This window comes from Naegleria fowleri (genome assembly GCF_008403515.1).
Source record: "Naegleria fowleri strain ATCC 30894 chromosome Unknown tig68, whole genome shotgun sequence".
In the NCBI taxonomy this organism is placed as follows: Eukaryota; Heterolobosea; class Eutetramitea; order Acrasida; family Naegleriidae; genus Naegleria; species Naegleria fowleri.
In genome coordinates this window covers 79,567-93,743 of record NW_025408000.1, presented here as the reverse complement: position 1 = coordinate 93,743, position 14,177 = coordinate 79,567, and the positions used below count along the sequence as shown (strand labels likewise).

Here is a 14,177-nt window from a genome sequence, read left to right as displayed (position 1 = left end):
CTCGATCGTCTTCGCCATCATCATGAAGTCAAGGTTAACCATATCGAGCGAGATGATGTAAGTACAGTGATCTTTATTGGACAGTTTTGAAGTGCCAATCATTGTCCTGAATCATCCATTTTTTGTATTCGGAATCAAGATGCTCCAATGGTTATGGAGGAAAGCGGATTCATGTGGTTGACAATGAAACAATTGCTTTTATTTGTGGAAGAGGACTACGGTTTATTAACTTGGAAACAAAGGAAGAGAATTTCTTTTTACCAGACATTTATATTGATGAACCTGTGGTGGCTCAAAACAACAATTCTTTCATTGATGACTTGGAAAATGCCGAAGAGGTAACACAACGAAAATTATACTTGACTGCTGGAGTGTGCACAGCAGCTTTCAATAGAAAGAAAGGAGTATTTGCAATTGCTGACAGCTATTCAAATCCAAAAATTCGAATATACAATTCAAAAACCTTTGAGTTGTTAAGGATTCTCTCAGGAGGAGGAATTATTGAATTTTTCGATTTAGATTTTTCAAGAGATGGCTCTTTTTTAGCATCTCTTAGTGGAATCCCTGATCATTCCTTAAAGATTTGGGATTGGGAAAGAGGAATAGTGTAAGTTAAATTTGCTTCTTCTTGAATTTATCTTCGTATCACTTTAATAGAATTGCTGAAACGAAAGCCCCCAATACAAGTAAATTTGCCAACTTCAATCCAAGAAACAAAATGCAGCTTTGTACAAGCGGTATAGCCCATCTTGCTTTTTGGGAAATCAATTCTACTATTGATAGCTATGAACTGCATGCTCTGTAAGTTTCAACACACACAGAAATTATTCTTGACTCTTAGTTTCATGATGTGCAATTCAACAGAGAACCTAAGGTATCGGAAAATGTTTATGAAAAAATTAAAACAACAGAAAAATACAGACATGGCTGGGGCAAAAATAATGATATTCTTTGTGTCACCAGTGATGGAGATTTCCTTCATTTCGAAAATTTCAATTCTAATGGTGTAATACTGGATTTGGATGATTCAAAAGATTCAATGCACGATATTGCCGTTTGTAAACACTCATGTATTATTGGATTATCGGATGGCAATGTTAAAATTGTCGGAATGTCTCATGTTATAAATTCAACAGGAAACTACGAAGGAACGGCATCAAGAATAATTAATTTAGGGCACAGAGTGGGAGATGTCATCAATGTCACTCTCTCTGGAAACTTTAAATATATTTTAGCGGGTACTTCTGATGGAGGTCTTTTCAGAATCTATATCAAAGGGTTTGAAACAGAATTTACAACAGAATTTGAAATTATGAAGAATGAAGTGAACATCACACTGGTATGTTTTGCATTGATTCGAGACACATAATTTTACCAAACATCATTATCATCATCAACAGCTTTATGATTCTCATGTTGGATCTGTTTCTGGTGTATTTCAAGTTGAACCAAAAAAGATCGATTCTGAGGAAGACAAGACAATTTTGACTTCTGTAGGAATGGATGGTACAGTTAGAGTTTGGAATTATAAGAGAAATATTTTACTGGCAAAACGAAGATTTAATGCTCTATTTTCGTGTGCTGAATATTCCAACGGATTGCTTTTTGTAGGATCAACGGTTGGATTTTTACGAATTTTTGAGTTCGATGACAAGTATCAACCGGTTCTCATCTATTGTCAACGCTTGAGGACAGCCTCAATTACTGGTATCAAAGTTGGAGGACCAGGGGACTCGATGGTTGCCATTTCGTTCTCCGACTTTCATCTTGGTTTTGTTTATTTAAGGACTAGAAATACAGCATTGGATGACAAAAACAGTGAAGACATGGTCGATATTGACACTTCATTAGAAGATGACGATGAAGAAATTTCTGTGCTTGGATTTTGTAAATTTAGCAACAAAATTGCAACTCTCTCATGGGCTTCAAAGAATGGCCTCTACGTAGCGACAGATATTGGAGATTTGTACATGGTTGAACCTCCAACATCTTTCGAAGAAGTTATTCTCCTTAACAACATTACTAAGGATTTATGGAAGTTAGATTATCCTTGCTACGGAATTTCCACTTTTAGCGAGTAGGTTTTTAAAATATAACTTTTGTATTTTACTAATAGCTCCACCAATTAGTGATCCATATCATATTTATGCAATCTCTCAAGATAAATCGATCAAAATTTATGATTTAAACTTGGAGGATAGGCAATCTGGAATCAGTAATAATGTTATCACGCCAAGTAGTGAGGTATTGTGTCACCACAAAGTGGGAGAATGCATCAAACAAAGCCCGGATGGCACTATTTTATGTACAGGGGCCAAAGATGGAGTGGTTTGGATACGAGTTGCCCAAACCAATTTCTACGAACAAACAGATGATGACCATATAGCCCAAATGCACCCATTCCACAACTCGTACGACGGAGGCATTTCTTGTGTTAGCTTCTCAAGTGATGGAAATTACATTTTCTCTTCTGGTTATGATGGTTCTATCTATGTGTATTGCTTAGATCCTTCAGAGAACATAACAAAAACTACGTTTATGTCTGTAACCCCAAAGAGTTCATCAAAAGACAAATGTGATCCTATACCGGAATCTGCAGATGCTAAAACCATTTTAGAGCTGAAAACAGAAAGCCAAAACAAGCTGGAAAACATGATGAAAGAAACCAAAAAGGAACAGTTTAATTCCCAACTCGAGGATCTTAGAAAAATGTTTATTGCAATCAAAGAAGAGAATGACATTGCTAATGAGGATGAAAGGCTTTCTGAAAGCGAGTTTATTATTGATGACGAATTTAAAAAATTATTAGAAAAAGAAGGAGAAAAAGAAGCTGAAAAGTTGAAAGAATGCATGAAAATTGAAAATGCCAAAAAGGACATTATGGCAAAAAGGATTAAAAAGGAATGCTGGGATTCTATGGAAGAGCATGCAACATCGATTGTTGCTTTCAAAATGACTTCTGACTATCAAAAGGACAGCAGTCTTCTTGAAGTCTCCAATTATGTGATTCGAAAGAAGGACCCAAGGAAAGAGGTTATTCTAGGAAAAATTGCGTTTCTGAGAAGAGTTGAAGAAATCAACCTTTGCGAAAGAAGAAAAGAATACATCACATCCAATATCGAGGGTGGTATTCATAATGAGGATGATGAAACAGAGCCAATCAAACGAGCTGATTCACGTGTCATTGAGAACGGAGAATCAAAAGCAGAAGAGAGCGAAAATTTACTTGACTTTGGTAAGAAGTGGAAAGAAAGTATTAGAAGCAAGCTTATATTGGATATGAATGCGCTTTTGTATCCCTACACGGACCTCTATACTCGGCAAAGAAAGGCAACACAAATTCTTCTCTTACAAGATAAGATTGACAAAATGATGAAACAGTTCAACTCTGAATTCAAGACTGCTCGTGACGAAAAGCTTCAAGTCATAAGAAAAATTGAAAGAATTAACGAAGTCATCAACGACATTGCTAAAGAGCTTTCAAGATGTTCTGAAACTCCAGTTAAAATTGAAATATTCGATCCTAAACTCAAGCCGTCAGAAAAACCTGAACAATATATTTTACAAGTGAGTGAAGAGGAATTACCAGCAAAATATGAATCTTCAGAATTCTCCAAACAGTCAGACAAGAAAAAAGATCAAAGCAGCAGAGTTCATGATAAGGAAGTGATACAAAGAGCTTTGAACATGATGATGGATGGTAAATTAGATTTGGATAATACCGATGTTAAGGAAGAAGAAATCCCTGTTCCTTCTTGCATCAACAAGGAAAAATCTGAATTATCAGATCAAGAATTGAAGGAATTGAGAGTGTATGAATCTCTTCTCAAGCAAAGGGAAGAAGAAAGAATTAAGAAGGTGAAACAACTTGAAGCTAAACTCAACAACTCAAAACAACAGATTGAGGATGTGTGTCAAGAGTTTGACAACAGTCTTAAACTTCTATTCTTGAAAAAAGCAAGCAAGTGATCAAGCATTATATGAGATTGAACTACAAATGGTAAAACTCGCCCAGTCCATCATTCAGCACGAAGAGTTTGAAAAAGCAGAAAAACAACTCGAAAAAATTCTTGAGGATCTCAAAAACAAAAAAGCGCAATCATCAAGCGCTTTGCAAGAGTTTAGAAAGAGATATGAAATTGAAAAAACTGAACATGACAAGCTCTTAATTGAGGATCGACAAATTGAAAGAAGTTTCAAGACACAATTCCAAAGAGACGTTCTCCAAGTGTATTTTGCTTCAAATCAGCAATTACTGGCCCAACAATACAAGAAACTCGCACAACAAAAAAATCCGTCAGCAACTGGTGATCTGCAAAAACTGCAACATGCCATGAATATGAAAATGAATGAAATGATGGAAAAGCTACAAAAACTCTTTAGAACTCGCAAGCCTCAGGGAACCACTGAAAACACCGAAAACAGTGCCACCGAGAGCATTGACCCATTTGCTGATGTCGATGCAATGGAAGAAGCAAAGAATATTCCTCCACAAGATCCTCTTGAAAAAGAAAAGTCCAGACCTATCTTTATTGCTGATGATGAGTTGTGGGAAAAGTTTTGGGAAATTAGGGAGGCCAAAGTGGAAATGGACATGAATGTGAGAGAATCTCAATTAAGGTTGGAGCAAATGCAAGCACAATTACAAAAACTTAAAGAAGAGGATGCTGAGCTTGAAAAGGTTATGAGTAGAGACATGACTGAACTTACCGAGTTCCGAGATCGAATTGTGACAGAATCCTACAACATGGATAAGATATTTAGATTTAAGCAAGGACAAGTTGAAGTTGAGCAAGCTGCTGTAGTGACAGACTACTCAGACGCCATTCTCATTTTTAGATCCACTGTGGAGGACCAAAATCAAAATATTCGTCAACAAGGCCAAGAAATTGTCAAGCAGCTCACCAAGATGAAAGATCTCAAAAAGAAAATTCGAAAAATTCAGTGGGAGAATGATCTCATCAACTTTGACACTGAGGAGATGATGATCAAATTTAAGAGATTGCAAATGTTAAAAGTCAAGAAAGAAATGCAAGAGATTATTAGGATGGGTGGAGGAACAGAAGAAAAGAAGAAGATGGAAAGAGCCAAATTACAACGACAAATCGACAATGTAAAAACTGGATTAGAAAATGCCATTGAGGAAAAGAAGCGAATCCTCAAAAAGATGGAAGAACTCATGCACGTTCGTTATGAAGAGAACACCAATCTCATTCGACAAATTAAGATTCTAGAGCAAGTGGTTGAGGAGAGAAATCAACTCCACCAAATTCAAGCATCCACTAATGAAAAGGATATGGCTGACAAACGTATGAAAGAATTGAGATGGGAAAGAAAATTGCAAGACATTGCCAATGAGCAGAAACGAGAGTTAGAAATTCTAACAGAAGAACTCGATCGATTGAAGAAGAGATCATTCCCAAGTTTTGCTGTTGTCGAGAGAAGGAAAATGTAAATAAATTATTTCCAAAACTTATTGTATTGAAAAAGCTATATAATTGTTGCAACACATGATGTTCTGTGTAGTAAAATTTTGAATTGAAGCTTTCTTCACGGTCACTACTGTCGTTATTTGCCTTCTGGTGCGACGTTGAGCGAGATTGATTCTGTGTCAACATTTGGATTGGAATGAAAATAATACTAGCATAATCATCATTAATTCATAATTTAGATTATTGACAAATATATATTTTCTGTTATTAATTTCCACATTGTCAATGATGGGATTAATCTTCGTCATCTGTTAATTCTCCTCTTTCCCTTCTTCTATCCTCTTCAAACCTCTGCTCAATATAATCCGATGGAATATCTCCAGCATTTCCTCTATAAAACTCTGCTTTTAAAACCATTCGTTGCAGTAATGAATGATCCTTCTCTTTTAGTTTTAGTTTTTCTTCAAATAAGCAACGTTGATAATCTCTTCGTTCGGGAATGATACACCGATTATAACTCTTTTGTTGAACACACTGTTGAAATTGTTCCATTTTGGGTTTACATGCTTCCGCAATTTGTTTTTCAATTTCGGGATCATCCTCACTCCAATAAAACCGTTCCACAAAATTCATCTTCTTCTCGAGTAATTGTTTGTCGAGAGAAGAAGTTGAATTCATTGATGAGGTGTTTTGAGACATTTTTTATCTTCGAAACATTGAGTTTGGGCAATGAAGACGGTGCTGTCATGAACGCAGTACATGTCATGTTTTACTCAGTTTTAATTGGAATAAACTCTCTGCACACCAAACTAAACTTGGTGTTTTGGAAGCGATCATCATTCTTATCATTAGGGCAACTCAATAGCATCCAATTTCAAGAAACAGAAAAAAAATGTCCCCTTCACCCTTTACCCACCCTTTCATTCAGGTAAGTGCGTTGTTTACTAAACCAGATTGGAATTCCTCCTAAATATAAATATATATGCGCAATTTCTCTCCTTGTCTCCTTTTCAATAATCATGGATGATCCTTCTTGGCCAATGATGATGATTCCAATGGTTAGGTCATTATGCATTTGACCTCTCCCGTAACCTCCAATATATTTGTATTCTTTTCTTTCAAGGTAAATCATTGGGGGAAGATCAAAGCCGCTCTTCTCTCCTCCAAGTTGCTCCGAGCCAAACAACGCATGATGGGATCATCATCTTCAATGGCATCCTCAACTGTCGGTTCAACCACTCATCACTCAGCATCCAATCCATTGCCTACAAACAAGCAGCAATAAACTGCGTCTTCGTGGTGATGGGATCTTATCACCCGAAACAACCATTCAATTCTCTTGACGAGTCTCACATGGAACCGATGATAATAGTTGTATTTCACGCATCACCCAATCAACCACGATCGAATCGCCTTTTACAAAGAAAAACTATCGGTTGGAATTTTATGGCCGTTTCGGTACGGGTTCATTTCTCAAATTTGGAAATCATTATGCCATTATCCGCATTTCTTTTAAAAAAAAATGTTCAAAAGATCGCCTGTAGTAGCTGCACGACACCTTGTTCAGGGATTCAAAGCAAGCAGCAGTTGGAGGAGGAGTAGCAGCATCCTCTTTGGATCTCAGTTCACCACCGGCGTTGGGGCACCCTCTTCCTCTGTTGTTGTTTCTTGTGGTGGTTTTTCAAATAATACAACAAAAACAACCCCAAACACCATTTTGGTGTTGAATCGTGCGCTCGATCAAAGAAGAACATTTTCTTGGAGCTCATTCTTTGGTTTTGGAAAAGAAGCAACGGCTGCTGTTGCGGGTAGTAGTAGTAGTAACCCTCTCAGTTCTACCACCACTAACACTATGAACCTCTCGGTAGCTTCTCCCTTGAGTGGTAGTACCACTATGAATCGTTATCCATCATCCACAGAGTCGTCCACCACCACCACCACCACCACCACCAACAACAACATGACAACTGATTCAAATCCATTGCAATCACCACCTGTGGAAGAGGATCACTTCAATGGTCTTCAATTCATTCATGAGACTGCTGATTATGAGTATCGTGCCCCATTGACATTTGGAGAGGAACATGAGATGTTTCTGGGAGGTCATGTACCAAACTCAATGCCTCATATCAATGCCATTCAAGATTTTCTTCAATATCTGCATGATACAATCGGTAAGCAATATATTTCCATCATTGTGTCTTGATCAATGAATGAATGGAATTTACATTTACCTTTAACGGGTTGTGTTCATCCATCAATGCGTGCAACAGGTCTTCCTTGGTATGGAGCAATCATGGCATGTACCATTGTGTTTCGTTTGTTGGTCCTTCCTTTGAATATTTCATTGATTAGAAATAGTGCTCGTTTGGAAACTGTTCGTATTCATTTGAATGAACAAGCACAAATCATGTCAGATGCACATACATCTGAAGAGGAAAAGGTCAAGGCTGCAGAGGAATTTCAAAAAACATTGAAAGAGAAGGAGTGTCATCCTGCATTCAACATTCTTTCTCCTCTAGTTATGGCACCCATGTTTTTGTCAGTTTTCTTGAGCGTGGAAAGAATTTGTTTGCATGATCCAGGATGTCGAGGAGCTGGAGGAATTATGTAAGTGTTCCTTTTTGTGTTCTAATGACCATTTGTTAACATGTAATTTTTGACAGGTGGTTCCAAGTAAGTTTAAATTCTTTCATGAAGATGATAATATTCGCAATCATTCATTGGACACACGTATAGGATCTGAGCGCTATTGACCCAACCATGACGCTTCCAGTGATAAGCGCAGTCACATGGCTCATCACTGTAGAAATGGGAGCTGCAGAACCAAGGTTTGTTTCTTTCTCATGATTCTCTCATCATGAATCCTTTATGCTAAATGATGGCATATTCAATGAATTGTTCATACTTTTTAGAACGGAAACAATGAGACAAGTCAGAAGTGTCATGCGTTTTGTCACTGCAGTCATGGTCCCCATTACAGGAGCGTTACCATCTGGCGTATTTGTCTATTGGATCACATCTAATGTGTTTTCCATGATTCAAATTTACACCATGCGGATTCCAAGAGTTAGAAATTTCTTCAACATTCCAACTAAAGATGTCTCCAACAAGTATATCCAACATAATAGAGATATTTCCATGTAGAATAGTGTCTATTCCCTTTTTTTCAAGTTGGATTTAATAAAGATCATGAACCTGAAATCAACATAATAAATATTCAACGACAACCATGATCACATTACAGAAAATCGAGTTGGCGCCAAATCTGTTTTTTTATTCCCTTTAAAAAAAATGATGAGCCGCAACCGTCAAGCTCAACCACGTGGGGGATCGTTGCACTCAAATATTTCGTCTTTATCGGGAGGTTATGATCCACAATCTCTATTATCATCAAACAATGCAGGAAATTCTGATGATTTTTCCTTTAGGAATCGACCACATCACGATACAGCAGCATTCGGAACAAATTCAAAAACCAATAACAGTGTGTCTGGTACAGCAAATTCGCGGGCCAATTATTGGAACATTCATAATACAGTCCCGACGAGGAATAGCCCCAATAATTCTTTGAGAGGAGAGACACCTGTAACAATTTCAAGCTTAGAAAAAGAGAGACATTTAAAAAACTCAATTCAACCATCCTTGACAAAGGATGAAATGGCTGTTGAGCAAAGATTGGAACGAATTGAATCATATTTAAAAACAGGAACCTTTGTGGATCCTAAACATCATGAAATTGTTGACACATCTCGTGCAACGAAAGGAGATGACAATAATTTATATTCATTAATTGAGCCCTCGCTCAAACACAGTCCAATATCTAGAAAATCCACACTTTCCAAATCTCCCTCTGCAACAGAAAAGAAATCGCAAAAAACTCCCACAACCCCAATTCCAGATTTATTTTCAATTGGCTCTCTGCCCTTAGGCTCCTCTCCATCGAATAAGAGAAAAACAGAGAGTGCATTTACTGATCATTTATCATCTGTACAGGAAGCCAAGTCTTCACAACAGCGAACAAAGAAAAATCTGAGTGAGGAAAAAACAGGAACAAGCACCTCCAAAACACCCTCATTTCCATATCACAAAAAATTGGTTCGAGCTCAATCTACCGATTCTAATATAACAAAAGAAATGAAAATAGAGTTCGACGTACTTGATAGGAAAGGAAAATTTGTCATGAGCAGAGTTGAACCTCGAACATCTAATATTGAGATTGAATCTCAAACTGCTCGAACCTTACAGAAAAAGAAAGCTGATTTACGAAAGGTTCTCGAAGAAATTCAAGAGCATGTTTATTCTCCGTCTGCAGCATTGCATTCATTTAAGCAACATAGTTCAACAAGCTTAACCTCTAATTCGCCACCATTTACAAACATGCCTATCCTTAATAAGGACAGTATTCGTAATATATTTACTCAATCGATAAACATGACAAAACGAAATACCTCTGACATTGTATCCCCGACGAATCAACGAAACTTGAATAATCAGTTTATTGAAGCCACTGTCACCAGTTTTGCAAACAGTAATCATTCCTCAGAAGAAGCACAAAGAAAGCAAGAGAAACCAATTTCTTCCAAATTTGGAGAACAATATGAATTTGAATCCCTTGAGAGTTTGTTATTGAATGAATGTCCAGAACCTATAACTTCAGCAACCATGATTGCATTTCCTGCAAAACGAAAATTATGCTTATTTGGTGGAATGACCGAAAGTGGACCTACCAATGAAACATGGCTTTTTGAAATTGGGCTTCAGAAATGGATACGAGTGCAACCTTCACTTTCTTCTGAAACAAACAAGCAAACAACCAATGACACAATGAATGCAACATCACACCATTCGGTGAAACCTTCCAAAAGGTTTGGTCATTGTGCAGCTGTTTACGACTCTAATACCATGTACATGTTTGGTGGAGGAGATTTGGAAAGACGAATTCTTTATAATGATCTCTGGGTGTTTAAACCTGATCCTTTTCCTGTTTGGAAATGCATCAGTAATAGCACTCATCGTGGAAATGACGACAAGACCCCTCCAGGAATGCCATGTCCAAGAATTTATTGTGCTGGAGTTATGGCTGACGACTTGTTTTTTGTGCATGGAGGAGAAGGAGCAAATTTCAAACCCTTGAGCGATCTGTGTGTATTCAGTCGATCGAAAAATGAATGGATTCCCATTTTGAATAGTTTCCCAAGACCATCGGCACGTTTTTTACACACGGCGACCTTACTTGACCACCACAAATTGGTCATTATTGGTGGTAATAACAATACAGATGAAATGTCCGATACGGTATGGATCATGGATACTCGATCTTTGTATTGGAAAGAAGTCAAAACGAAAAATATAGGGCCATTTGTTAATGGTCCTCTTTATGGGCATACAGCATCTGTGTGGGGAAATAGGATTTTAGTTTTTGGAGGAGTTCATGGAAAATCTCGTCTTAATAATGAAAAAGTATGGCTTCTCGATGTCGACGCTAGCTATTGGGTGGATATTTCAGACAAGTGGCATGCATTTTCTGAATTACCAACCTCACGATTCAAACATGTGACAGCCTCTGACTTTTTCTCTCACATTACTTGCAACACCTATCGAGCAAATGCACGAGAGGAATTACTGGAGCTTTCCAAACATCAAATTTCACGATACTCTGAAAAAGCGGACTGCAGTCATTCCTACGATGTTGCACTTCTTCGAATGCCCACTGATACACACTTGCAAAAGATGACACGATTATACATTTTCGGAGGCATGCAAAACAACAAACGCCTTAATGAATTGTGGGAACTTTCATTGACCTTTTCTCCCATTTATCGAGCAAACTCAATGGGAAGAAGAAAGAGTGTGGTTTCGTATGACTGACAAGAGACATCAGCAACTTGTTAATTCATTCATGTTCATGTTTCACCTGCACGACAGGGTTCACCATCTCAAATTAGTATGCTCCTTCGTAGACGGAGGAATGTAGACACGTGTTGATGCTGCTGATGCTGCTGTTGTGGATGGAACGCGATGGAGAAAATGATCGAAATTTTGATTGAGTTAATCACTTTTGTGCTTTCGAACCAAAATGGAACCCAAGCGGCGGAGTTATTCAATTTTGATTAAAAAGAGAAATGAAAAAGCTCTCAAACAATCACAAAAACAAATCCAAAACAACAACAACCACTCGCTTGTTGTACTTGCCATTCTTGATTCCTATCCATTGAAATACTGATTTCATCCACTCTTCATGTTCTGTTTTCTTGCTGGAGTTGCATCGGGAGTGTACTTGTACAAGAATTACGATGTCGATCGCATGATTGCCGATCTCAAACCCAAATTTGCCTCCGATCATAAAGACAGTGTGTGGCAACGAATGAAGAGTTTCGAACAAAAGTATCGAAAGGAAAATGTTCTTTCATCATCATCAACAACGAACACAACCACCTCTACAACCAGTACTACTTCGAGTAGTAATGACTCTTCGTCCAAATAAGCCAAAATGACATTTCTGACCTATCGGTTCAGCTTCACTTGTAGTGTCTCTTCTTTTCCCCTAAATGGTTGATTGAAATCTTTCATTATTATTGTACATCACACTAGTAGTAAACATGATCGAAATTCTAATAATTAATACGACAATTTCGAAATGACATCCAGAATAGCCCTTTGCCTAATTACCAAAGAATAACCACAAGATTCTTCTTTGGGAGAACTAATTGTGGATAAAACTGTCTTTTTAGAGGAACAAGCAACAAAATTTTCTCCGATAATTAACAACCAAATGAAATCAAATTTTTTGCTGTGTGTTAGGATGGTGGATTTGTTCCGCCCCTTATTTAAACTAGGAATTGAACGCTATGCAGTGTTATGTAGTCGATGCAAATCTAATTTATTCACAAGACCTTTAATCTATATTAGACCCCTGGATTGCAAAAAAAAGTAGAGTACAACCACAACAACCATCAAAATCTACTTTTGCACGTAACATGCAATTCTTCTTATTGGTGATGACGTGACAGCATGCAACACGTGTCATGCAAAATGTTCGCTCATGACTCTACATGATATTGTTAACTATGAAATTAGTCCGAAGTGAGCATGACACGTATCAAGTTCGATGTAAGTTGGAAACCAGGTGTCGTAATATCGAATTTAAAAGCAGCTGAATTAGTTGCATGAACATATTCAAAAAAAACACAAATTTCAAAACAAATATATATCAACAACACTCAAATCTTGCTCTGAACTACTCAAAATGATCTGCTTCTTTGTTGGAATCATTCTTGGTATTTATCTTTGCAAATATTATGATCTCGAAAGAATCTTCTCAGACGTCAAATCAAACATTTTCAAGTGTGAGTGTGGATTTTGGCAATACTTCAGAAATGTCGAGAAAAAGTATAGAAAGAACAAGCAAGAAAGTAACAATACTATTGTTGCTTGCGAAACTAGTGTCACCATGCCAAACACTGATCAAAGCTCAGCTCCGACCTCTCAACAAATATATCCAACCTTTGCACTTGGTTCCAATGAAACACATGAAGGAGACACTCTCAAGGACAAGTAATCCTCATGTGGTAAGTTCCATTACAACGCAGTATTTGGAGGTACCAGCTCCAAATCATTGTAATTTTCGGGAATATTTTCAACTCTGTAGGATCATTCAATACCATTCACCATTAAGACTTGTGACAAGTGTGAAGTACTTGTTATTGTTTCATTGATGAATGTCCATATTGATACTCAAACGATTCTCTCTTCATTCGCAAAATAGTAACACCAATCATCACTAGAGACCACACCACAATGATACAGTTAAGAACCACAGCAGATATACACAAACTCAGATAACTACTGTAATGATAATTAGGATCTGTTGAAATAAACATAATGGCAATTGAGATACAATCCATAAATATTAAAAACAACAAGGAACCAATATATCCCAAATGCAAACTCTTGATATATTCTTTCGTTGGTTTGAACGCAATCATTCCAATAATTGTCGTAATAAACAAAACCACACAAACTGGAACAAAAACAATGATAAACGATGTAACATAATAAGTTGTACTAATATCAATGAATTGATTGAACGGAATGGTAGGTAATATGAAACATCCGAGAATTAATAAAATAGAAAGAGCAGTAAAGCAAGCATTGCAAATAACGGCTGCTTTTTGTAACTTGTAAGGTTTCTTAACGTCCAATAATAATTTCTTTGAAGTACTCAAATGTTTGATGGATGAATCTACATGAATAACACTTCCATAATTATTATGAGTTCCTAGAGTGGGTAAACTGAAAGAGCTTTCCGAGATTGTATGGGATACTTGTTCGGAAGATGGAAAAGAAACTCGTTTTTGCTTTTTTGAAAACCAACCACTCAATCTTGCTGATAATGAACGATTTTCTAAATATGTATTTCCATCACGATGGTTGCCATCGTCCAATAACACTTCGGGCTCATTCTGGTGATGTTGGACCCTAGAAATTTCCTCCAAAATAGTGTCTGTTTCGTCAAAGTCTTCTTCGTGTGTTCGGATCGTTGTAGCTGCTGCCGAATGAAGTACAGCATGTTGGTTAGTCATTGAATGTACAACTAAAGCATGAGCACGATGAGGTGGTGGTTGCATTTTTTTTAAAATATTGGGTCTTCGAAAAAATGTCTGAAAACCAAACCGCCCTCGGCTCGGCGATGAAGACACTAATAGCGACCTCTTTGATAGAGGCGTGATGGCGAAGGTGATT

The 14,177-nt window shown here is 37.3% G+C and overlaps 8 protein-coding genes across 8 annotated transcripts; 6 read left to right on the top strand and 2 right to left on the bottom strand.

Moving 5' to 3' along the window:
* Positions 1–22: 22 nt before the first annotated feature.
* On the top strand, positions 23–3,969 carry FDP41_009221 (uncharacterized protein; the record flags this gene model as incomplete). Its single annotated transcript, XM_044713157.1, has 6 exons — positions 23–57; positions 140–607; positions 658–801; positions 865–1,339; positions 1,401–2,077; positions 2,130–3,969. 6 exons carry the CDS (start codon positions 23–25, stop codon positions 3,967–3,969), a joined length of 3,639 nt encoding a protein of 1,212 aa, XP_044557033.1.
* A 28-nt stretch (positions 3,970–3,997) lies between these two features.
* FDP41_009220 (uncharacterized protein) lies at positions 3,998–5,455 on the top strand (the record flags this gene model as incomplete). The annotated part of the gene is made up of 1 exon (XM_044713156.1): positions 3,998–5,455. The coding sequence occupies one exon, from the start codon at positions 3,998–4,000 to the stop codon at positions 5,453–5,455; it is 1,458 nt and encodes a 485-aa protein (XP_044557032.1).
* Positions 5,456–5,726: 271 nt separating this feature from the next.
* FDP41_009219 (uncharacterized protein) lies at positions 5,727–6,131 on the bottom strand (the record flags this gene model as incomplete). The annotated part of the gene is made up of 1 exon (XM_044713154.1): positions 5,727–6,131. One exon carries the CDS (start codon positions 6,129–6,131, stop codon positions 5,727–5,729), a length of 405 nt encoding a protein of 134 aa, XP_044557031.1.
* Positions 6,132–6,324: 193 nt separating this feature from the next.
* Positions 6,325–6,717, top strand: FDP41_009218 (uncharacterized protein; the record flags this gene model as incomplete). Its single annotated transcript, XM_044713153.1, has 2 exons — positions 6,325–6,360; positions 6,496–6,717. The coding sequence occupies 2 exons, from the start codon at positions 6,325–6,327 to the stop codon at positions 6,715–6,717; spliced, it is 258 nt and encodes an 85-aa protein (XP_044557030.1).
* Positions 6,718–6,954: 237 nt separating this feature from the next.
* On the top strand, positions 6,955–8,579 carry FDP41_009217 (uncharacterized protein; the record flags this gene model as incomplete). Its single annotated transcript, XM_044713152.1, has 5 exons — positions 6,955–7,606; positions 7,706–8,042; positions 8,099–8,108; positions 8,172–8,263; positions 8,348–8,579. 5 exons carry the CDS (start codon positions 6,955–6,957, stop codon positions 8,577–8,579), a joined length of 1,323 nt encoding a protein of 440 aa, XP_044557029.1.
* Positions 8,580–8,726: 147 nt separating this feature from the next.
* FDP41_009216 (uncharacterized protein) lies at positions 8,727–11,303 on the top strand (the record flags this gene model as incomplete). The annotated part of the gene is made up of 1 exon (XM_044713151.1): positions 8,727–11,303. One exon carries the CDS (start codon positions 8,727–8,729, stop codon positions 11,301–11,303), a length of 2,577 nt encoding a protein of 858 aa, XP_044557028.1.
* Positions 11,304–11,673: 370 nt separating this feature from the next.
* FDP41_009215 (uncharacterized protein) lies at positions 11,674–11,919 on the top strand (the record flags this gene model as incomplete). Its single annotated transcript, XM_044713150.1, has 1 exon — positions 11,674–11,919. One exon carries the CDS (start codon positions 11,674–11,676, stop codon positions 11,917–11,919), a length of 246 nt encoding a protein of 81 aa, XP_044557027.1.
* Positions 11,920–13,135: 1,216 nt separating this feature from the next.
* Positions 13,136–14,062, bottom strand: FDP41_009214 (uncharacterized protein; the record flags this gene model as incomplete). The annotated part of the gene is made up of 1 exon (XM_044713149.1): positions 13,136–14,062. The coding sequence occupies one exon, from the start codon at positions 14,060–14,062 to the stop codon at positions 13,136–13,138; it is 927 nt and encodes a 308-aa protein (XP_044557026.1).
* Positions 14,063–14,177: the final 115 nt, after the last annotated feature.